Here is a 24,437-nt window from a genome sequence, read left to right as displayed (position 1 = left end):
CCTTATAGTTTCTCACTAACAAGTTGTTTTACAAGTTGTGTTGAGGCTGAAGGTTTACATTTCCCACCTGACGACAGCACGCATGCTGTTCTGTGAATGTTTACAGACCATTTAGTGAACTTTCACGGAAGATCCTGGATGTAAACTGCCTCATACTAATCAAGGAAGGGATCGAAACGAGCACGATGCCTATCTCCACAACATTAGTAGGGCACTTTAGAAATGAGGTAGATTCTTTCTGATAAGAAAATTGAACTTGTAACACTTCTCAAAGAGAAACAGTCAGGGTTGGGTTCAATTTCATTTTTCGTGTGATTAATTACTTTTTCAAATTCGATTGCAATTACTGTAATTGTGTGCAAATGAAAGGGAAAATATTTAATTCAGGAAAATCCAAAAATAATTGGAAGTAACTAAAAATGTAATTGAACCAACCCTGGAAGTAACTTCAAAATATGGCAAATTATACATTTAAACAAGTTTATTATTAGTTCAAGGCAAAGTGCTGGTCGTGGGGCAACTGTTCTTGCCACAATTTAAAGGTACTGGGTAAGAGTGATTCTACCCTCCTAAACTCTTACCCAGTACCTTTGATTCACAATTATGAGACACTTATGCAGTGGAACCTTGTTAACATAACTTGTAAAAGCAAGGGGAGGGGGACCTTGTAATGGCCAGGCCACACTGAGCTGCCGCGACGTGACCCAACGCAGCTGGACGGTTTGCCTGTCGGACGCAACGGCAGACAACTGCGAGAGAACATGTTCTATCGTCTGCACCGAGGTCCAACGCGACAAAACTGCATTGCAACGAGGGAAAACTGCCATGTCACACTGAAACAATGGCATGGAAACGTCCAGTTGCATTGCGTCGCATGAAACCGCTTAGTGTGGCCCGGCCTTAACATGTCATTTTCAGGTCCCTATTGCTGTTGCTTTTGCAAAATGAATGAGATGACAAACTCTGACGCCACACCAATTGAAACCTGAGGCCTACACGTTTATTGCTGAGGTTGCAACCATTCTACCTACAGTCCAGTATGTAAGCAAAAAGTATCAACAGTCACTGCTCCTGGAAATAAAAATTCTGTGCAGTGTATGCTTGCTCGATATGAGCGTGTTATGGCAGATGGTCTAGCAGCCTGCAAATGCAAGAAATAAAATGTTGGAAGAATTTGTTCTTCTCAGTATAGTACAGTGCACCACTTGTCCAATTTACTCCAGTCCATATTTTCCTGATAAGGTTGACAGCACTGTTTGATCAAATTCATACAAAAATTTTCTGCCAACAGGATGCATAACTGGTACTGGCAGCTTTCCCACTATGTCTGACTTCGGATGAGCAGCCTCTGGCTCCGGCGAGAAGCTGTATAAACCGTCGGTTGTACGTTTCAGGAATTTGACTTGTACGACATCACCTCTAACAGCAGTTATCTGTAAAAATCAAGCACAAAATCAAGTACAATGTAAATTATACAGGTAAGAAATGCAATACAGAGGAACCTCTTTGCAACGAGGTCCTTGGACCATGAAAATTACCTTGTTATATAGGTTTCTCATTACATCAGGGTAAAAAGCAAAAAACAAAGAAGAGCTGGGACCAACAAAATTACCTTGTTATAAGAGGGATTTGTTATATCCGACCTCTTTATAATGAGGTTCCACTGTACCACTTGGTGATGTCTCAGATAACGGGTAAATCTACTGCAAAGGTACATAGTTTATCCACATGATGTGAAACACAAGTACAATGCATATGTGTACAGCTTGGAACAGCAAGTATCAGTTTACTTTCCTCAATGCTCTGACTTGTTTTTCTTGAAATACCGAATGTTTAAAATTACAATCAGAGAAGAGTAAGAGAATACCCACAAACCAAGCCAGCAAACTTACCAATGCCATGTAAACCAATCCTTTGGTACTATCCGTCTTCTTGCCACATACTTCAAAACGCACTGCAACATAGGTATTAACTTTGTACCTGTAATGCATAAAGAAAAAAAAAAGAAAATATCCCAAGATTAATATTGCAAATGAATTTACTTAGATCTCATGATAGAAGACATGAAATAAATATTTTAAATGGGACATTTCTGAAATATCCAGATCAATAAATGTTAGTGTTGATGAAGAGCTTTAAATTTCAAGATGAATATTATTGTACAGCACATTCAACAAATATCCATTTCTTGTTTTTACCTGTTGTGATAAACATAGATACTTTCATACGCCTTCAGGCCAAATATTTCCCAACATGATAGATGTTTTACCTCTCACTATCATCAGAGCTCTGTGGTTCTGTCATGTTCATAGTATCAGGGGGATCATCTCTATGTGCTGTGGCAGGCGTACCGGCACCATGTAAGACAACAGCTGTGGGGGGTTCTAGTGTTTCTGTGACATCATCTGGGACAACAGCTGTGAGAACGTCACTGGTTGGGTCAGCTGGGGCTGCAGTGGTATTTGCTCTCAGTCTCATACCTGTGAGGGATGACATTACATGGGTTTGTAGTGAATGACATGTTGCTTATAAAATATGAGATAGCTGTAGGTGTTCTTTAAACTCCCAAATGGAATTTTCAGGTGACAGGATCTCTTTGAGAATCTGTTCCCTAAATGTATAGATGGGATTGACATGATTTAATCTCTGCAAGAGTCAAATCTGAATCAAACTGCAGTAATTTCTAGCCTCAAATGAGACCATGGTCAGGGTGATTTAAGTAATCATCATGCAAATATCTTCATGAAACATTCTAGGCCCATATGCTGAAACTTACAAAAAAAATGTGACATATAGATAAAACAATTGTAGATACTGTATACTGGGATTCATTATGCAACCTAGGAAAACATGACAATCTCATCTGCTAATAACATTTTTAGTGATGTAGATGTATATATTTTTTTAAAGTTTCAGAATACTGGCCCTGACCCCTACCTTGCTTATTTGCAGCTCTCAGGTCCACCTTCTTCCAGTTCTCGACATAGGTATTGTTTCTGCAGTTTCCATGGCCAAGTAGACAGGTGTCACACACACAAGTTAAATTTCGAGTTGAAATTACTCCACTCTCCACGGTCTTAACACAGTGTAGCTTTCTTGAACCTTTCACCAACTTTGTAGATCTGTTTTCCCTGTCTCTATTAACCTCTGCATGTGAAACAAAGAATGATGTGCGCAGAAATTTCTTGCAACATTGGCCGCCTTCGCTTTGCTTGTCTAGATGCTTCTTGGAAAACTCATACAGCGCTTTTGCATCACTGATTACTACCTTGCGAGTTAGAACTGCTGTTGACGCTTGAGATTTCACGACCGCACCCTCTCCATCGCTCGGGCCTTTACCATGTCTGCTGCCGAAGTAGTTGTGGATGACTGGGAAGCCAAAATCTTCTGTGAAGTAACTCACATCTGAGAAAGGTCCTTTCGATTTGTACTGGCTAGCACAACCATCGGAGTATCTGTACATAACTTTGATATTCAGCCCTCTCTTTTCTGCTAGGTGTTTACAGACTTTTGCTTGCATGGCATGCACTAAATGATAATCATGCCGAAGGTCATCACTGATTACAATGCAAGATTCTTGCACAACTTCACGGCAAGTCTCGCACCTGTAGTAGTTCACCATTGGGTGCAAAGTAGCTGAATTTTGGGCATAGTATGCAGTTTGCACTTCTCTCTGGAAACCGCATTTGTAATTTTCTGAGAAATCTACAATGCTCAGCACTGCTCCTTCTGGTAGGTTTGTCTTCAGTTTTGAGAACTGCTGTTGCTGCCAGTCTTTATTGAACAGATGTACAGCAATGTCATTGGCTTCATCCTTAAGCTGCTTTATGAGATCAGCTACAGTGCCCTTCTCGGTGACAAGCGAACGCTTCTTCACTTCTTTTGTCTTGTTTGATTTGGTGTGACAGGTATGGTTGACCATTTTCCAAACTTTCCATTCAACTTCCTCATGTGGCTCTTTGTCATGAAATATATCGTCCAGTTTGTGGATACCACAGTTGCCACACTTTCTTTCCAAACAGGTTGGCCTATGAAATGCTGATGCACTTGGCTTTGGACAGAGAGTTGCATTAGCAACGTCATACACTGTTCTCAATTTCACGTTGGCTAGTACCTCCAATTTTAGTTGCAGATTTTCGCAGTATTCGCAAAGACAGCCATGATATTTTGCCTGTCTCTTGGTGCTTACATGTTTAGGTCTGAGTGCATAGAAACTGGAAGAGCACACTTGTTGATCTGGATAGGTCTTGTTGTATTGTTCATGTAAAATGGCAATGGAGGTATCAATAATGCGTCTAGGCTTTCTGGTTTTTTTGCTTACAAGTCGCTTGTCTGGCATTTCTGACGAGTTAACTTCATAAAACTCATGAACCTGCTTTACGGTTTCCAAGTTGACCTTTGGCCTTCCTTGCTTTGACAATTTCTTGTTTATCAATTTCTTGTTTACACCAAACCGCTTACAGGCCTGTCTTTGCAGACGGTATTTTTTCATGAGGTGAAGCGTCGATGCTAGAATTTTCCGACTTTTCTTTTCTTCTTTGAGCCTTGATGACAGTCCTTTAGTGACTACCTCTTCAAGATTAGGCTGTCTCCTCGCTGTTTTGGTAAGTTTTACACCTGCTCCTGTAAAGGCTGCTTGTTTTGTAGGAGAAGCTTTGTTAAGAATGTCAACAACAGTACCAACAAAGTGTGATGTCTTGCTGGGTAAAGCATGTAATGCCCTTTTCAAGCTCTGTCGTCTAGCTGGGTTTGATCGTACATCGTTCCCTTCAGCATCTTTAAATTCTTTCATTTGGCGTTTTCTTGCCTCTATGTCTCCATCTCTTTCATGCAGTTGGAGTTGCCTTTCTCTCTCTCTTATCTCCGCTTCCATTGCCCTAAGGTGCTCCTCGTCAGCTTTTAATTTCTTTTCTCTTTCCTGTAAGATGACATCTTTTTCACATTGCCGCTTCTGTGCGTATAATTCTCTTCTCCTCGCTTTAACTGCTTCATGTCTTTCGACTGAGTATGCTTCACGCTGCTTCCGTTTTTTGTTTCTTTCATACTCTTTTTTTTTATCAGCTTGTTTCCTCGTCACAGGAATGTGTGGCTTGTTCTTGTTCTCTTCCCTTTCTTTTTTCTTTTTCTCAGCAAATCTTCGCTGGCGGATTCTACTTTTCTCATTGTACTTCTTCTTTTTCTCTAGCCACTCTTCAGCTTCTTCTCTTTCCTCTGATTTGAGGTTTCTTTTTCTTAAAGTCTTTTCGGCCAATGCCATGTTTAGGCGGTACATCTGGCTGTACAACTTTCCACTTTGTTGCACTTTTTGGTATTTTTGGGGGTCATTTTGCTTCAGTTTATGTCTCCAACTTGTACTGGCACTTCTACTTTTTCTCTTTGTCTGACTGGCCCCACTTGATTGACCACTATCCTCTCGATTTTGGCATCGAATGCGGAGAGCAAAGGGCAGTTTGATTTTTTTTTTAGTTTCTTTCACTTTGCTTTTGCACGGTGACCTTTTGCCTTTGCGTGGTGACCTTTTTGCTTCGCCTCTGCAGGCCACCCCTCTCTCTTTGAATTGGCGAGCCATCTTCAATAGTGAACCCTGTTAAATGAAAAAGAATTGACTTCATAAATCGTAATATGGTTTAAAGCATAATTTTAAAAAATATCAGGTGTGAAACAGAAATTTCAAAAAAGAGGAAACACTTGTCTGAGGGAGCGGAAAAAAAAAAAAAAAAAAAATCCCAGACTCAAAATCCGCGGAGAAATCTCATCCCTGTAAATACGGTAAGTGAATAGTTAAATAAAAATGAAGTATAAAGGGATTGGTAGTGGTTATGATTTCATATTAAATTTGTTTAAGTGTTAATGAAGTGTTCTAGAAATAACCCTAAACTTTTGGTATCATAACATAATTTCAGCTATATATGTTTCCAGACAAAAATGTTCAAGTGTTTATAAAGAAAAGTGTTCAGTACATTTTCAGTGTCTGTAAAATTTATCAAAAGTGCTGGCAAATTCTGGAAAATTAAGCTCAAAAAATCAAGGGGGATAACCCCCTCCCATGAGGGGGTGGGCATTGGCGGCGGAAGCAAAAAAATTTAGGGGGGGACGCGGCGGAAAAAAATTTGACAAGCAAAAAAAAAAGGTTATCAACCAAAATTAAGAGGGGGATCCAGGAAAAAAAAATTGCCCCCGATTGTTGTCTGTTGGGGGTTTCAATAAAAAAATTTTTATCACCCAAAAAAATTTTTATCACCCAAAAAAATTTGGGGGGGACGCAATCCCCCCCCCCCATCCCCCCCCCCATCCCCCCCCCCCCCCCCCCCCCCCCCGCTTCCGCCGCCTATGGGGGTGGGTAAGGTAACACCACACCGGATCACTGCCTATGCAACCAAGAGTTAATTTCTGGACATTTAAAACTTCATGGTAGTCTCAAATATATTATCCTCTTAGGAATGCATAATTGATTCCCAAACCCGGTACTTCAAAACAAAAAAAAAAAAGGAAAATGTAGACCAGCATAAACTAAAGTTTTAGTGTCTATTCTCCATTTCACTTTCACCCAAACTTGCTTAGAATATTACACTTATCTTATTCAAAATCTTTGAAATGGTTAGGCCTACCTAATCAGAATTTATTAGATAGAGTACACTACTTGGGAAATATTTAGTAACAAAGTTCTTCATAAAACCACTACCCCAGCCAGGGAACTGGACACCACGCCTGCCATCTTCCAACCCCAGAGTTCAGGGGATTATTCTGTGACTGAATGGGTCACATAGCTATGTTTCCAGCTGCTAAATTTGCCACTTTTTGACCAAGTATCCCTCTTTAAATCCACTTAAAAACACAAATATTATTTCTGAATCTCCTATGACACTTTGATGGTCAGATTTATCATTTTCAAGTGCAGAAAATTACCGCCAATATCGCAAGTTAAGACTTGAAAATACGAACTCACATACACAATACACCATTTAACACATGTGGGACTAACGCGGCACGACGCATAAGGGACACTGCACTTCAAGGCGTCCCCGTCGTCATGCTAACGTTGGGTGTACAGTGCTCCACAAATGACTAGTATTACCATGTTGATTACGGCAATCTAAGCATAATATTGGATATGAAACGATACGGTATTTGCAAGTAGTAATTGCGACAGGTGTTGCTTGCAAAATTATGCCGCTACAATGAAAGACGGAGTGTTTTCATCGTCAATACTCGTACTTCGTTAGCGGGGACACGGTGAATATGGTTTCCCATTAACAGCAACATTGCATGTGTGAAGGTTTCACCACCGAGCACAAAACTGTCCCGATATTTTACGCTTTTCGTAATAACCGAAACAATAAAAATTCATAATCATAATGTTTAAAATCTACAGAAAATCGTGCTTACATTACTTTTGAGAGCTCGATGATGATTCCGGCGTAATTTGCAGTGAAAGTGCCACCGACGTTAGGGAGGGACACAGAGTACACATCGTGGTTTGTAGCGCGCTGAAAAGATCTACTTTCATCGAGCCTGATATATGACGTAGATCGGGCCTGAGATATGACGTAGGGTACATTTCGTTCATGAATTTATTGGGAGTGTGCTTGGCGGAGTAATAAACTCGTGACCGACGTTAGGATATCGAAGGGACACAATATGAACGCGTCATCCAAGAAACTCAAGAAATTACGATGTATTGTACTTATTATACAAAAAAAATGTGATGAAAATTACATTTTCGTTCATTAATGCTAAAAAATGAAATATTTGCCGGCAAAAAACATGTTTTTGCTTAGTAATATTTCACCAAAGCAATACCTATCATACGTGAGGACGGGGACACCAACGCTTACGTCGTGAGGCTAAAAGTCCAATATTTTGGAAAGCAAATTAGCACCCGATTTGTGGAAAAGTTGCATAGCATTTTAAACAATTGTTGATAGACATTACTTCCAATAAAAATAAATTAAAAAAAAGGACTTTTAAATACACAATGTATTAAAATTTAATGTAAAAAATGTCACGCCGACATTAGGAAAAACCTAATGCAACAACCATACTTCTTGCTCGTGGCAAGCCAATTATAATTTTTTCCGTGCCCCAAAACTTGTATACGGACATTATGAAACACAGTGCACACATACTACCTAAGGAAACTCAAATTAGTAGCATTGTAGTGAATAAAACATTGATATAAATGCAGGGACACCAAACACAGCCAATGGGTTCCTATTTTATGGAAATAGCCACATTCAATATGAATTCCATGAGAATTGGAAGAACACTGATGAAGCAGTTTTGCCATGAAGCATTTTGCCCTATATTTTACCAATAACATGCCGTTACCATGGCAACGCACTTTTTGCCACTGCGGAAATATGTGTCTTGCACATTAACATATTCAGATGAACATCTGTACCTAATTTCATAAAAATTGATCAAAAACTGTGGGAGGAGTTCGCGACGCAAGATTTGTACCCATTTTTGCCCATAATATGCCGTTACCATGGCAACATACTTTTGGGTACTGTCAAAAAATATGTCTTGCACATCTACAACCCAAGGCACACATCTGTGCCAAGTTTTATGGGAATCGGTTGAAAACTGAGGAAGTAGTTCGCAATACAAGATTTGCAACGGACCGACCGCCCAACCGCCCGACCGACCGCCCGACCGTCCGCTGATTCCTATATACCCCCTTCAAACTTCATTTGGCGGGGGTATACAAAAAGAAAAGGATAATTCCTAAAACAATGATATCCATCAGAATTGAAATGACTTATGGGAGTGTTAATGATGTAATGTACAATATTGTTGAATATCTTAAAATGGATACACAAATCAATCATTGTATATTACAATGTGAGTGTCAGGCGTGCCAAATTTGACATGACCGTGCCTCTGATGGCCGAGATCTCATGGGAAGGGGGAATCCGCCCCTCCCCCCCCCCCCCTTCGGTTTTAAAATAGCCCGAAAAAGCCCGGCCTGAGAAAAATTAAGTTATGCTGTCCACAAACTTAATTAGGGACAGATGGAGGGACGGAAAACCCGAAAACATTATGCCTCCGGTGACACTGCATGGCAGAGGCATAAAAATCACCAAGCATATCTGAAGGAGGCTTTACCCCTGAACTCCCCCCCCCCCCCCGAAAAAAAAAAAAAAGGAGGAGTACAGTGCACTCCCGTTATAACGAACACGGTTATAACGAAATTCCGGTTACAACGAAATAAAATTTAGGGCCGCAACTTTATCAACTCTATGTATTTTTATTGTTTATTCATTCGGTTATAACGAAAATTCGTTATAACGAAAGAAAACTGCCGGTTCCAAGGACTTCGTTATAACGGGAGTCCACTGTAGTGACATCCCAAATTTGGACTCCTCTTAACAATAATTCTTGCCTAGTTTTATTACAATCTAGACATGAATATTCAATAAATGGTAAAATAATATGTATAGTTTACTACAAGAAGGCCCCTATCCCACACTAGTAGCCCCTCCAGGGGACAAATGGCATGACTCTGAAGCCCCCATGAACAGGTCTAAATTTGTTATCCAAACTATCATCTTCACTGTATGCATTCATAAAAGCAAAAAAATGTCAACAATATCTCATTACCTGTCTTGTCAAACCAGACAACACCTGCTCGGACTGCTGCTGCTTCTGATGGTGGTCTGGAGGGGGTTGTGGCTGGAACTGCGTAAAAGGGGCATCTCCAATGTAGGCCTCGTGTTGTGGACCTTCTTCGTGGGATGGGGCTTGTTGTGCCTGTTGGGCTATGCCGAGTATTGGTCCTGATGGTAACAACAGGGAAAATACACTTAGAGAAGATAGTCTGATGATTGTAAAACATTGATTTTTTTTTTCCACGAAGATAAGAGTAAAAATTGCATAAGAGCTCAAATCAATAATATAAGAATCTGTCCAGTCATTACCGGTAATTTATTCTCAGTGGTGAAAATCCAAGGTGAGCTACCACAATTCAGTATAACCCATATGATTTGAATAGCTATCTAGCATGCCACATACTTTTCAATGCAATTTATATATCGAGGGATCAAAATGTATAATGCATGGTTATATACTGTATGATCATGCATATTAAAACATAAAACAAAACACAATGGGAGCATTTCATATCATCTCGCCTCCTTTCACAACTTTCCTGTATGTACATGTAAGTTACAGAAATTCTGTAATCATAGGCATGGTGAAGTTTCAGAATGCATGATGCTGGTATTCATATGCTTTTTAGATCAAATCCAGTGAGCTTTAATACTCTCAGTGATGGGGTACATGGAAAATGGAGACATTGGGAAATCATAGTTGGATTGAAAAGATGTCATCATCTCAGTGGATAGGACTGCATGTAACTGCATAACAAGAACTCCCACATACATGCGTAACACTTCTTGAACAGTACAGTCACTTGATGATGTTTGTCCTTCGCAGGTGAAGATGGGGTCCCACAATTTCTCATATATCACAAGATTCTATGAGTGCAAAGATGGTTGATCAGTCTGATCCTCCCTCTAAAATGTCTGGTGCAGTGGAGACATGCATATGCCGGGTAAAGCCAGAATGTGAAAAGTAGTGCTCATTCCGCTTTTTAGTCGCTGGGGTTTCTGTTCCCGCTCCTCCACATGCCTCACTTCATAGCCTGATACACCAGAGCTGACCACTGATCGCGAGGCAGATCAGTCTTGTGCCATTTTGCTTCCCTTGTTTCAGGGTTCATGCTGCAGCATTTCATGGAAGCTTTAACCCAAACCAGGCCAGGCTTTTTGGGGTGTTCTGCGGCCGGGGGAGGGTTGATTCAAACCCCCCCCCCCCCCCCCCCCCGAGATCTCGGCCGTTGATCACGCAATCACCCTGAAAATTGGCACATACATTACCTGTCGTGTAATCTACCAAACTATAAAAGAAAAAAATTTAATTTTTCATTTTTTTATTTTATATTAATTAATATGCTCTAATTCAGAAAATAAAGCTGATGGCATCCTAATTTTTCATGACATTATTCCTTGTAGCATTCCTAACAATGTACTTGGAAAAAAAAAATCTGGTATCAAAACTAATTTCTGATGTATTTTATTGTTTTAGGAATTTCTTATGTATTTCTTTGTTTTTGACCTTTTGTTTTATCATTTGTTTTTCTGCAAAATTTAAGACAACCTATTTCAAGCATAATCATGCTGAAAATATTTGATTTCAGCCTATGCAAGTGAAAATATTCATATCTTTTTGAATAAGGTTAGAAAACTCCATTAAAATCACGTTTTTTGAGCAATTTTCGGTCTGACAGGGATATATAAAAGGTCGTGCAGCGTCGTAACAGTATGCGTGATTTTCGCAAAAATGGTGTCAAAAGATGTGCGAGACTTGAAAGTAAAAAGTCAGTGAACAGCGCGGTAAAAAAAAATCGCACGGCAGAATTGTCGCAAAAAAACTTTAGGGTTAGGTGTGTCCTTGTAGCGCTTCCTCTTAACCTCCATCAGTGCACTTGCCTTCCATTAGTTCACTGTAGAGCAGTCTCTTTGGAAAACACTTGTCGGGCATTCAGAGTAATTGCCTTGCCCATCTAAGCTGCGAGTACAACAAATTTGTACTTGAGCATCACATAACACGCTCTACCAGGCTCTTCTGTCTTGGACTTTGTATGGCATTTGACATGCAGAAAGTTTCAGAGGCATCTGAGGTGGAAGGAGTTCAGATGTCTAGCAGGCTGGCTGTACATCATCAAAGTTTTGCAGGATGTCTGTGGGGTACAAATGTACACCTACAGTTAGGTCCGAAGACTAATTCCTCTTCTCTCCCACACCCTGTCTTGTGACTGCTTCCTGCCAAGGTAAACAAATTTGTCTGTCACTTTTAACTTTTGCCATTGACCATGATGGTTGGCTCTGTGTAGGGAATTGCAGGAGCTCGCTGATGCATCACTTACAATTATGTAAGTCTCCTTTGTGCTCGTCGTCAGACCGAAGTCATCACAGGCATTGGGGCATTAGTGGTGCTTTCCTACATGTCAGACTGAGTACCGTAGCATTCAGGGCACAGTGTCAGCAAAGAGAAAGTAACCTGCAATATCTCACTGGTCTTTGGATTTTGCCTTCAGTCTCCGTACTGTAGGTTGAATAGTTGTCCATCAGCTCTAAATCTGCAGTCGACTCTGATGTTAACCTCATGAAAAGCTTTTCTTTAAAGCGCCAAGTCACTGTTTTTCTTTTCCGTTTTTTTTTTTCCTTTCGCAAAATGTGTTTCGAGTTTCAAGATTAAGAGTTTTATGAGTATAATTGGTGTTGTATTATATATTCGTATTACAGATCCATAGATAGGGCCTCATCCTAGTCAAGCTCTGCTTATGACAGTCTCCTGTATTGATTTCTTTGTTCATGGACACAGTATGCCTTAATGTTATTTTGATTCATATGTCACTACAGATTGATGTTGTTATGCAAATGATATTTCTTGTATTGATTTGTATGTTAAACTCTCTCTCTCTTTTGCATACTCTATATCACTCTGTCTTCATTTGTAATTGTATTTGGAGAAAGAAAATGCAGAAATAAGCCAAACCAAAACCAAACCAAAAAGCAAAAAAGTCGTTTGTGACAGGGAAGGGCACTGAGTGTTCTCCGTCATCCTGATCCTGCACGTTAACTTGCATGCAGTCATGCAGCTGCCTGACAAGTGAAATGAACTTTGCATGGCAGCCAAATTTAGCCATGATCTTCCAGAACCCTACTTGGTAGATGGTGTCAAGAGCCTTTATTAGTCAGGTCTACAAAGGTGCCATAGACATTCTGCTCCTGACACTTCTCTAGGAGTTGACATGCTGCAAAAACTATGTCCACTGCACTGTGACCCTTTCTCAACCAGCATTAACTTTCAGGTGGTACAGTACATTGTAAGCCTTCATCCAAATGGTCAATTGGGCAGTTCAGCAAGTCTCTGGCCCAGATATTCCTGGCAACAGAAACTAGGGGATGCCACAGCAGATGTCGCAGACCTGTTGTTTCCTTTGTGCTTGAAAAAGTGGATGATAAAAGCATCCTTCAGTTCCTGTAGAGATTTCTCTTCATTCTAAGTTGACTGTAATAGCTCACAGAGCTTTCTAGTTAGAGTTAGGCCACCCAAGGCATACATTTATGCAGGGATGGAGTCAGCATAAAGTGCTTTTCCACAGGACAGACGCTTCACTGCTATTTCCACTTCAGTTTCAGTAGGGATGTCAGCAAGAGAATGATTGGTTGGAATCTGGGGCAGCCTAGCAATTGCTTCCTCACTGATGGCAGATGGATGATTTCTGATGTGTTCTGCCCAGCGTTCAAGAACCTTTTCCTTGTCCAGATCAGTATATTTCCTTCTGTACTGAGGAAGGGAGACAATCCTGATGAGGTTGGTCCATAGATAATCTGGAGTGCTTTGTAGTACTAAGTTTTTCATGTCGTTGTGAGCAGCATAAGATGGATGTCATAAGATGGATCTCAGTAGCTTTATCACATAGCCATGCATCCTTTCCACCCATTCGGCATAGCTTTAGCTGTATGCTTCTTCTGATGTTGCAGAAAGTGGCTTTCTCCGTCGCTGACAGGTTGTTGAGGTGTGCTCAATGAAGGTGATGTTTCTCTTCCAGCAGAGACTGAAGGCATTCATCGATGTCATCAAGCCAGTCCTAGCGCTGTTGTAACAGGACCCACCAGTTATGAGGCAACGGCAGAAACAATGATACAAAAGAGAGTCCAGTCAGACTCAATATCCAGTGAGTCAACAGTCTGCTGTTGCAGATTGCTGACAATCTCTTTAATCTGTGGCTGTTTGACATGATCACTCTGCAGCAAAGAGACATCTAGAGAATTCAATGCCTTCATTCCCTGTGGGCGTCTGGGTAGTTGAATCCTGGTATAAATCGAGCTTTGAGATCATTTAGCGGTGATCTGTCCAGTACTCTGCACTGCACATGACTTTGGTGACTCAAATGTCTTGCCTGTCCCTTTGTCCGACAATGATATAATCCAAATATGCCAGTGTTTGGAGCAAGGATGCATCCATGACGTCTTCTTATTGTTGTATAGATGAAAGACGGTGTTGGTAATGAGTAGCTAGTGTGCAGCGCAGGTTTCCAGTAGATATATGCTTCTGCCCAGTCCATTTTTCCACGGGACTACTTTCCAGTGATGAATAGTCAGTGCCACCAGTAGTGTTGAAGTCACCAAGGATAACAAATCTATCTGTTCTGGGCATGATAGAAAAGGTCACTTGCATATCCTCACAGAACCTTTCCTTGACATCATCAGGGCTGGTCAGGGTGGGTGCATAGGCTCTGATAGTGGCATACCACTTTCTGGGCAGTGGTAGTCAAACAGCCATCAGGAATGGTTGATACCCTCGACGGCAGTAGAGTAGTGATTTGGGCAAGGCACTTTTGTTGTCAGTCCTTTGAATAAGAGTGTACAACGGAAGCATGCTCCTACACACAATCAGGCAATGGTTGATACCCTCAGGGGCAGTAGAGTAGTGATTTGGGCAAGGCACTTTTATTGTCAGTCCTTTGAATAAGAGTGTACAATGGAAGCATGCTCCTATACACAATTATGCAAGGGAAATTACAGCTAAATATGTTCGAGGGAAGTATGCTCTCACCCACAGTTATGTGTCGAGAATGATAGCCACGTATGTATACTGGACGCATGTTTTTACACACACAGTTATGTGAGGAGACTGATAGCAAAGTACTGGAAGCATGTCTTTACACACAGTTGTGTGAGGAGATACATAGCCAAGTGCATGTATGTACAATGGATGCATGCTCTTACACACACAGCGCCATTTATCTGTTGAAACATTCAAAGGTGCCCAGCTCTCCCACAAAGTGTCACACATCATCCACAAAGTTGCTGGAAAAGATAAGTCTTCAGTTCAGACTTGAAGGTATTGAGGCTGTTGCAATTCCGAAGATGGACTGGTAGAGAGTTCCACAGACGTGGTGCAACAGAAGAGAAGGCTCTATCCCCATACATTTTTAGGCAGGTATTGGGAACACGAAGAGTCAGGCCGGTACAACGTAGTCCTGGTCGTCGCTGTCGTACACTGATAAGTGCAGACAAGTAGCCAGAAGACAAGTTATGGAGAGCCTTATAAGTAAGCAGTAAGATCTTATACTGCACTCTGCGTTGCACAGGCAGCCAATGAAGCTCACGAAGTATTGGAGAGATATGGTCAAACTTCTTGGTGCCGGTAAGAAGGCATGCAGCAGCATTCTGTACAGCCTGGAGGCGTTTGATTGATATTGATGGCAGGCCAGCAAGGAGACAGTTGCAGAAATCCAATCTAGATGATATCACAGCATGAATGATACTTTCTGCAGCACCTCGTGTAAGACAGTGTCTGATCTCAGCAATCTGGCGGAGTTGGTAGTATGCTGACTGACAAACATACAATATGTGTTTCTCCATACTCATTGTTCTGTCAAAGACTACACCAAGGTTTCTAGCCTTGTTGTTGGGAGATATAGCTTCTTCACCGACTAGAACTGGAGCACCAGTGATACTGCTCCTCATGTGTGGAGATAAGAGCAACAGATACTCTGTTTTCTTGTCATTGAGCTTCAAGAAGTTGCTGTTCATCCAACAGCAAATCTCCTCAATGGCAGCCCCAACAGCAGCAGTTGTATGTTCTTCAGTGCCTCCAACTTTTGGATCAAAAGTGAGGTAGAGCTGGGTGTCGTCGGCATAGAAATGTGCACCAAGGCCATGTTTCTCTACAATAGAACCAAGAGGGGTAATGTAGAGTGTGAAGAGCAACGGACCGAGGACTGAGCCCTGTGGAACTCCATAACAAAGGGTGGTCTCAGGGGACAGCCTTCCATTGATGACTACTGCTTGTCTTCTGTTGTTGAGGTAAGATCTGAGCCACTGGAGTGCAGTTGCATCAATGCTAAAATCTTTCCTCAGTCTCTCCAGAAGGACAGTATGGTCAACAGTATTAAAGGCAGCTGTCATGTCAAGTAGAACAAGGGCAACTGCCTTCCTGTCATCAACTGATGTAAGGATGTCATCTGAGACCTTCAAAAGTGCTGTCTCAACGCTGTGATTCTTCCTGTATGCTGACTGAAGGCATTCATAGAGATCATTACCTTGCAGATAAGCTGTCAGGCGACTAGCTACAATTTTCTCCATCACTTTGGCAAGGAATGGTAGGTTCGACACTGGGCGATAGCTGGCAAGGTCATAAAATAGCCAATAGTGTACATGTACATGTATGCTCTTTAATACATTTGAGGAGATCGATAGTCAATTGCATAATATGTACAACGGAAGCATGCTCTTACACTGTACACTCTTACACACAAAGATATGTGAGGAGATTAATAGCCATGCAAGTACAATGTACAAATAATGTACAGTGGATACATGCTCTTACACACACAGTTATTTGAGGAGATTGATAACCAAGTAAAAATATACATACATGTACGATGGAAGCATGCTCTTACTCACAAAATTATGTGAGATTGAAGTCCATCTTTGTACAATGGAGCATACTCTTACACACACAGTACAGTGGACTCCCATTATAACGAAGTCCTATGGACCAGCAGTTTTCTTGCATTATATATAACCGAACAAATAAACATTCAATAATATAGAGTGGATAATATTGCAGTCTGACTTTTTACTTTGTTGTAACCATTTCGTTCAATCGTGTTCACAAAAATGGGAGTGCGCTGTAATGTGAGGACATTGCTGGCCAAGGATGATGAATGGAAGCCATGCTCCTACACATACAGTGTTCACGTTATATGTCAGGAGAAAACAAAACAAAACAAAACAAAAATTATCAGCCTCAAGGCTGTTTTTCAGTGAGTTTGTATAATCAGGGAGGTGCTAGAGAAGGAGAGGCAACTAAAGCTCTCCTTTGAAGTCATACGAGGCACCGCCAAGAAGTTATGCGTTCAACTACAGGTGTTACCCATGTGCTTTGACAAAAGAGGGCATCAATAATCTGGACTAGCGCTCTCACATCTAGAAATATTTGCTCCTACTGCAATTCGCTCTCTCTTTCAATGTGATGGCAACAATGAATTTGTGTACCTTGAATTGGAGCAGCGAATCAAAATGCAGTGTAAAACTCACAATTTTAACAGCAAATAGTTTAAAACCATGATGGAACACGCTTTAACGGAGTACTTTATTTGTAAGATCAAAATATCCCTTATTAAAAGATAGAAAATTAACATGCAGAAATGTGCGCATTTTAGAACAATATTAGGTTTTTGAGAGGGCCTAATTTTCATTTCATTTCAATTTGCGAATAACGGAGAAACTAGAAATACATGTTAATAATATTGAATTCTTTCCTAAACTATTCTAAATCAATTCGAGTATTTCATTTAAAATTTTGCGGTGAAATAAAGCTTGTCATTCAACGAAAGGTGAAATGTTTTCTTCGTCTCCGAACTTCGTCTTGCAACTAGAGCGGTGCCGAGCATGACTTCAAAGCGTAGTGGAATGCTAGACATCCCATTGTAACGCCTTGAACCCAAACATGTGTTTGCATGAATTACGAAGATTTGCCACTCCATCTCTGTAACACCTCCCTGGTATAATCAGTTTACAGTGCATTAAACAACACAATATGATATAGAACAAAAGCTCACATTTACAACAAGAGAAGAACATATTGAAAAAAAGCAGACATGGACTCAAGTATTATTAAAAAAAAAAGTTGTATCGAGGGGTTACAATGTACATGTGACCATGCATCTCAAATCTGACAAAAGTGACAACTTTAGGTTATTTTCAAAGTACAGAGGTAAGCATGAATGAAGGCATTCTAGGTCAACTTCAGGTCTGTTACGTAGTTTCATTCTACATTCATAGTACTAAAATTCTTATTAATAAAACTTGGAAGCTTTCACCTACTCATAAGGGGCATCTCTTTGCTCTCTCTGTTACCAACTTACCAACACAGTTGTTGAAGTTGTTGGAGAGGTTGATTGCTTCTTGTGTCTGCACGTCTCCTGGAGACAGAGGTTCAACCTTGACAGTTACCTCAGTGGGATACTCTACCTGTCCAAACGGAGGCTCCACTTTGAGAATCACTTCAGTGGGATACTCTACTGGTTCAGATGGAGGTTCCACTTTGAGAGTTACCTCGGTGGGATACTCTACCAGTCCAGTGGATATGGCCTCAACGTCAGCCTGGTGACTATGAAGTTGCTCTCTTTGTGTGACAATAAACGTTCTGTCATCAGACACTGAGCTTGTGGTAGGAGAATGATGTACATTGGATACATTCCTATCATCACCATCGCCTGGTGGGGTGGGGCTCTTTTGGGTGTGTCTATGTCTTGTCATCAGGTGCTGTCTGAAATCTTCACTGCGTGCAAACGCTTCCCCACAATCTTCACACAGAGGTAGCTTGTAAGTCCTGACAAAGACTTCTCTTTCCATCTCGAGTCTTGGAATGGAGGAAGGTGAACACAGGCGGGTATCACATTCTTCTGCAACTGGGTGTTGAAAGACAAACATTGTATGGAATGAGAAGTTACTGGCAATATTCACGAAGATGTACATCATTAAATCTATTCATTCTATTGAAATTACATGTATTTCTGGGAAGCGGATAAAATGACCTGTCCTCATAATTAAATGCTTTAACTAGATAAGTAATGCAACTTTAAAAAGAAAAAAACATACAAGTACGATTGCGATGCCCATGATTGTAATTCATTGTAAGACTTTTACTGAATATGTGACCTGCTACAACGAAAGGATCCGATTTTCTTAAAATGATGTGATATTATTCCCTCTTTCTTCCATTTTCATTTCATATAAAACATGACTCATAAAAGTACTCAGTTGCCGAGATATTGATGATTTTATGAGACCATGTCGAGTGGTAACGGAAAATGAGCGTTCCGAGAAAACCACCTTCAAAGTGTTCTTTCTGACGCAATTGTGATCAAGGGGAGGTAAGACAGTTTTCATCTCTTGACAATAGAAGGTCTGTTCATACGTTATGTAGCAACCCTAGCGATGTTCATTCAAGCTTAGCACTAGCGGTCTATGCTCGACCAATCAGTAAAGAGGATGCCACGCATTGACCAATAAAATCATTCCCTTGTTGCCAGGGGCGGAGTTTATCTGCAGCATTAAATTCAGATTTTCGGACACGTTTCTGTTCCATTGAGGGCGGAAAATAATGGCCCAGAAAAATGTTAATTTCTTGCCTTTCCTCTGAGCATTTAGCTTTGAGACTTCGGCAGATGATAGACAAAACATTAGGCCACAACATTATGCCAAAAACAGAAATTTGATGGTTTCCACCAATTTTTATGATCTGACTTCAAACTCAGTTTTTCTGCCTCAGCTGTCAGCTACTTTTGGATCCTTTGTCACATTATCATAACAGCACAGCAAAGCAAATCAAAGTGTGACAGAAACTGCTTCAGCTTGGTAGGAAAAAAAAAATTACCTGGTTCATTGATGTCTTCCATAAAGTCCTTCCACTGTGATGCATGTTCTGCTTCATTTTTGTCATCATCTTCTTCTACCTCCATCTTAATCCACGAGACAGCCATGTTGATTTATTGTATGATGGCGAAGAAGCTGCAGCTGAAAGGAAGCAATAAACTATCAAGTACATCCCTATCAAAGACTTAATTATTACGTCCTTATAGGTCCCACGATGCAGGCGGGCAGTAGGGTTGATCTGACCTCTCTTATCCGGACATGCTAGGACCGGTGCTCATCTGGATAAGGGATTTGGCTGGGTATGGGAGACTCACTGTATGCTACATGCAGCTGCCTACCCAATGGAAATGGTAGCCACACATGTCCACTGTACATGTACATGTAACCTATTGCACGTCGCGTACACTGAAACTTTTTTTTTTTTTCACACCAAAATGAAATCAATGTGTTGCCAAATTTACCTAATAATATGAGGAATGTATCAAGCAGGTCTTGGAAAGAAAGAGAATGAGTGGACAAAAATAAATTTCAAACTTTGATCATCAAGGCTCGGTAAAGTCGTTAGATTGATGCTTAAACACAGTACCGTACGGAACGATACTTGGCACATAACAATTGAGTAAAACTTGTGTGTGATTGTAAGTGTGTGCACAAATTGTGCGATTGAGTAAAACTTGTGTGTGATTGTAAGTGTGTGTACAAATTGGGCGTGATACTGTCATTCATCGCCCAGACAATGAACGTGAACCAATGCCAGTCTCGTCATATCGATGGCTGTGCATGTGACCTACACGTAAAGTAGCAATGAGAATAAGAGCAGCACATACTGTACCCTGTATCAATTTTGTGTGAACGTGTCACATCTTCGTCAGCTGGTCTGTGTTCACAGTTCTCTGTTTGCTCAATGAATGATTGCCTGTACTGTGTTCTGTCCATGTCCTTGTCGTGATTTGGGGGTAGTGAATATCTGAATGCACATCATTTAGATGAAAATTTGATTTGAATGTACATGTTAATTATGGTTACGAATAATATGTAAATCAAGTGAGTTTGTGTAGGAATTTTGTTTGAGTTTGAAATCCCCCTTTTCCCCATATTTATCAGATTGAGAGAAAAAAAAAATTCTTGCCGAGACTGCTAGCATGATATCATAAACTAGAAATGTCAATATGGCGACTGGTATGCCTCCGCCATAATGCATGGTTCTCTTAATACATTGTAGACCCTATGGCAAAGTCTTGACAATGTGTGATGACAGTTTCACGTAATTAACAAAATATCAAATTTAAAATGACAGGTTTGTCACCAAAGTGTTGCCTGTTCATTTTCCTTGAACTAGGTTAAACTGGATAAATGGCTACTGTACAACAACAGTTGTATAATTGTCTAAGAGTGCAGGTATTTGGGGATTTGAGGATTTTTACTTGACTTTTGACCCTCTTATAAGTTTAAGGAAGAAGTGAAATAGTAATACATGCATATGTGCGCTATAAAGTTTCAAGAATAATCATGCCTGTACCCTGCAGATAAGAGGGAAATAGTGAAATTTTGAGTTGACGCTGACCTTTGACCCATGACCCCTAGATTCTCTAGATAATCACTGCCAGTCAGTAAATGCATAAGTTCCACAAAGATACCTTAAACCATTTGTGAGATATGGAGGAAAAAGTCAAATTTTAACATTTTTACTTGACCTTTGACCTCACGACCCGAGATTCTCCTGTAGTTAATGTACAACTGTATAGACTAAGTTTCAAGAAAATATCTTCATGCATTGCATAGATATGGGGGAAAGAGTTAAATTTTGAGCATTTGACCTTGACCTTTGACCTTGAGCATGTGCGCTAAAAAGTTGATGGGCACAACTTCGCCCACTCATACATATACATGCCAAGTTTCATTAGGATTTTTTTGGATATGCTGTCGACATAACTGTTTACATCTACGGAAGGACGGACAGACAACCCGAAATATAATGCCTCCGGCGACACTTTATCACGGACTCGGAGTCATAAAAAAAAGATCTGGACAAAAAGAGGCTGGATAGTATTAATATATTCATGGACTGGCCTTGAGGGGGATACGACATTTATTGAATTGTATTGCCCGTGTCGAAGACGAGGGCAATACAATTCTAGCGAGGGCAATTAAAGGTCCTGTTTACCTTTGGGAGTAGTGATTTCAAAAATGTTCAAGTTATCACATTTCATGCATATCTGTAGGTCTGTTGTACCACAAAACATCCTACCATATAAATTTGTGCAATAAAGCCTTAACTACCGGTACTGTATAACGAAAAATCAGTATTTTTCTCAATAAAATGTAACTGTAGACAGTTTAGTCTGGAAACATTTTTATAATAATAATAATAATAGTGGCTACTTGTATAGCGCACAGGTCCAACACACAACTATTGTTCACATTTTGTATATTATATTTAACAGTATTTAGCATTGATTTTACTGATTCAAATTTTTACAGTAGTTGTTTCTATCCCTAACTCACATTTTGGAATTATTTTGAAGTGCTATTAAATGCTGGGTTGTTGTTGTTGTTGTTGTTGTTGTTGCTGTTGTTGTTTTTCATCTGCAAATGGTAACTTATGCCTTTAATGTCATAGACGTAGTCTATCCCTCGAAAGTAGACAGTCCATAATTTGTGACCGTGCACTACAAAACGAACAAAAAGTCTCACACAGTGATTTTGTGTGAGGACTGAAAATAGGGGAATCGGTCAACCTAACCAATCTTAAGTTTTTCATATTTTCTGAAAGAGCAAGTCTTTTTCTATGTGATATTAAAGTTTGGGATCATAAAACAAACAGGAACTTGTGTTTTCAGCAGTTTTTCTCGAACACTTTTTGGGGGAATAGTGTGATTAGTTGTTTCTCATCTTAGAACCCTCTTCCCATTTCTCAAAAACCCTGTCCATACACTTCACTTTCAACTCCAATAACTTTAGAGAGAATGGTGCTACTGCATTGAAAGTTGGTATTAAACATGCACAGAATGTGCTAATGAAGTATGCTCAATTTCAGCTTAATCTGATAATCCCTTCATTGTTATTGCTCTGGTGGTTAACATCCTGTTTTTTGTTCAATTCATCCCACAGCTAGCACAGCTTGGTAAAGATTAAGCGCTTGAATACACCCTGTACTGGTACTTCAGAGCCCGTTTTCTCAGTTCACACTTTCCAGAGTGTGTCCTTTCTCTCCAATATTTAGATAGGTTAGGAGAGTCCATTTGAATTGAGTTATACCTCATTTTAAAGCTTAGAGTCTGCTCTTTCAGAATCTACTCTTAACTAAAAATTCATGTCTGCCGACTTTTTGTTTGTTTTGTGATGCAGGGTCACATTTATCATTACCCATTTAGGCATCTTGAGCAGTAACCCCGGCCAGCCAGGGGCGCTCCTTTTATAGCGTTGTTGGGGCTGGTTGCAGTTACTTGAGCAGTAACCCCGGCGCGGGGCGGGCGCTGTATTATTACTATTAAACTCGGTACGGGTTGGGGTCGCTGGTGCGGTTATGGGTTGGGGTCGCTGTATTTGTAAACTTTAAAAAAAAAAAAATAGTGAGGCCATTGCATTGTATATATGGCATGGGGGACATATTAAAATTTACTACTACTGTAGGCCCTACTAGACAGAAAGATCCATCTGTCCAGAGGATCGGAGGAGTCATATTTTTTTTTGACGTTATCGCTCTCCTCCGGATCCGTGAAGCCAGACGCAGTCTCCGCAGAACATTTCCCCGACGACCAGATACAGACCAATCTTTCGGTCAATATGCGACATTAAAATAAGAAAATCTTTCCATCCAACTGGTGTACAGACGCAGACAGACGTAGCGTTGGCAATTGGTAGGGTGACTTCAAAATTCACCATTTGTTCACGAAGTCGATATTTAACAAACCTCTTTAACTTTACACTGCTAAATTCGAGCCGTACAGCAAAGTGGTAGTGCGATAGTGGTGCCTGGTAGTATATTTTACTAGTAGTAATTTTACTAGTAACTAGACTAGTACCTACCGTAAATTTACTAGATGGTGCGCGATGCGCAAAACCAAAAACTGACGTTCGTTCAATACGCTCAAAATGCGTGCACGGGACTAAGTAAAGTAGTTTATCACATGATGCAAATACCACCAACAAGTTGAATGAGAACAGTGACTGGATTTAACTTAGGAATTGAAACAGTAAGATTATTTTTTTCTACTGCCATTTTACTTACATTTCACAGAAGATGTTGTTCCCTTTCTGTCACAAGTGCTTGGTGTGAGTGAAAGTACGAAACGAAGATCCTACGCACTACATAGGATGTACGGACAGTACCGTCCACCAGGCCGACCACCAGCGCGATTCGGTAGCATTAGGCGCTAGCTAGGCGCTTCCGTGGACGTAACAAACCGAGGCGAGTTTCGAGGGGCGGCGTGGCGTGTGTGTGCTTGTGTGTATGTGTGTGTGTGTGTGTGTGTGGGGGGGGGGGGGGGGGTAGGGGAGGGGTAGTTTTGAGGGCTTCTGGGGGGGGGGGGAGGTATGATGCCATTTGTAAACTCTCTAGGCCCCTATTCTATCACACTGAGGAAGAGAAAAACTAGCAAGAATTCTGAAAATTTTACCATGCAGTTTAAAAGAAAAACAAAAATCTACATCCCCCATTTGATCCATAATGACCATGTGATTTCAAGAAGAAATTAATCCAATCCCTTCCCTCACTTTCATCCCTCCCCTCCCCTCCCCTGTCAAGTTTGTTGAAACTTCTACCATGCATTCTCAAGAAGAAGATGAAATTGTACATACTGAATGAGAACGGAATTATGTTTAAAAACCTAGCAGATATTTACTCGCAAAACATCTTGTACCGTTATGTCAATTACACAGACTGCAAGTATGGACCTACATGTTTTGACGAGTAGACTTTTAAATAGTGAACAACCATTTTGAAGTATCTAAGGTCCTACACGAGATCCGCCG

General features: G+C 40.6%; 1 protein-coding gene across 2 annotated transcripts; it reads right to left on the bottom strand.

Moving 5' to 3' along the window:
• Positions 1-635: 635 nt before the first annotated feature.
• LOC140242643 (uncharacterized) lies at positions 636-23,728 on the bottom strand. 2 transcript variants are annotated; one of them, XM_072322398.1, is made up of 8 exons: positions 23,695-23,728; positions 19,465-19,604; positions 17,951-18,496; positions 9,604-9,779; positions 2,938-5,584; positions 2,270-2,480; positions 1,893-1,980; positions 636-1,433 (listed from the first exon to the last, which is right to left on the bottom strand). In XM_072322398.1, the coding sequence occupies exons 2-8, from the start codon at positions 19,568-19,570 to the stop codon at positions 1,215-1,217; spliced, it is 3,993 nt and encodes a 1,330-aa protein (XP_072178499.1). In that variant the 5' UTR covers positions 19,571-19,604; positions 23,695-23,728; the 3' UTR covers positions 636-1,214. The 2 variants fall into 2 exon arrangements, with proteins under 2 accessions (XP_072178499.1, XP_072178500.1); XM_072322399.1 differs by having other exon boundaries at positions 19,465-19,598; positions 23,695-23,706.
• Between the last annotated feature and the right edge of the window lie 709 nt (positions 23,729-24,437).

The sequence above is a fragment of the Diadema setosum genome, chromosome 19, assembly GCF_964275005.1.
Source record: "Diadema setosum chromosome 19, eeDiaSeto1, whole genome shotgun sequence".
Lineage (NCBI taxonomy): Eukaryota > Metazoa > Echinodermata > Echinoidea > Diadematoida > Diadematidae > Diadema > Diadema setosum.
This window is presented reverse-complemented; position numbering and strand designations above follow the sequence as displayed.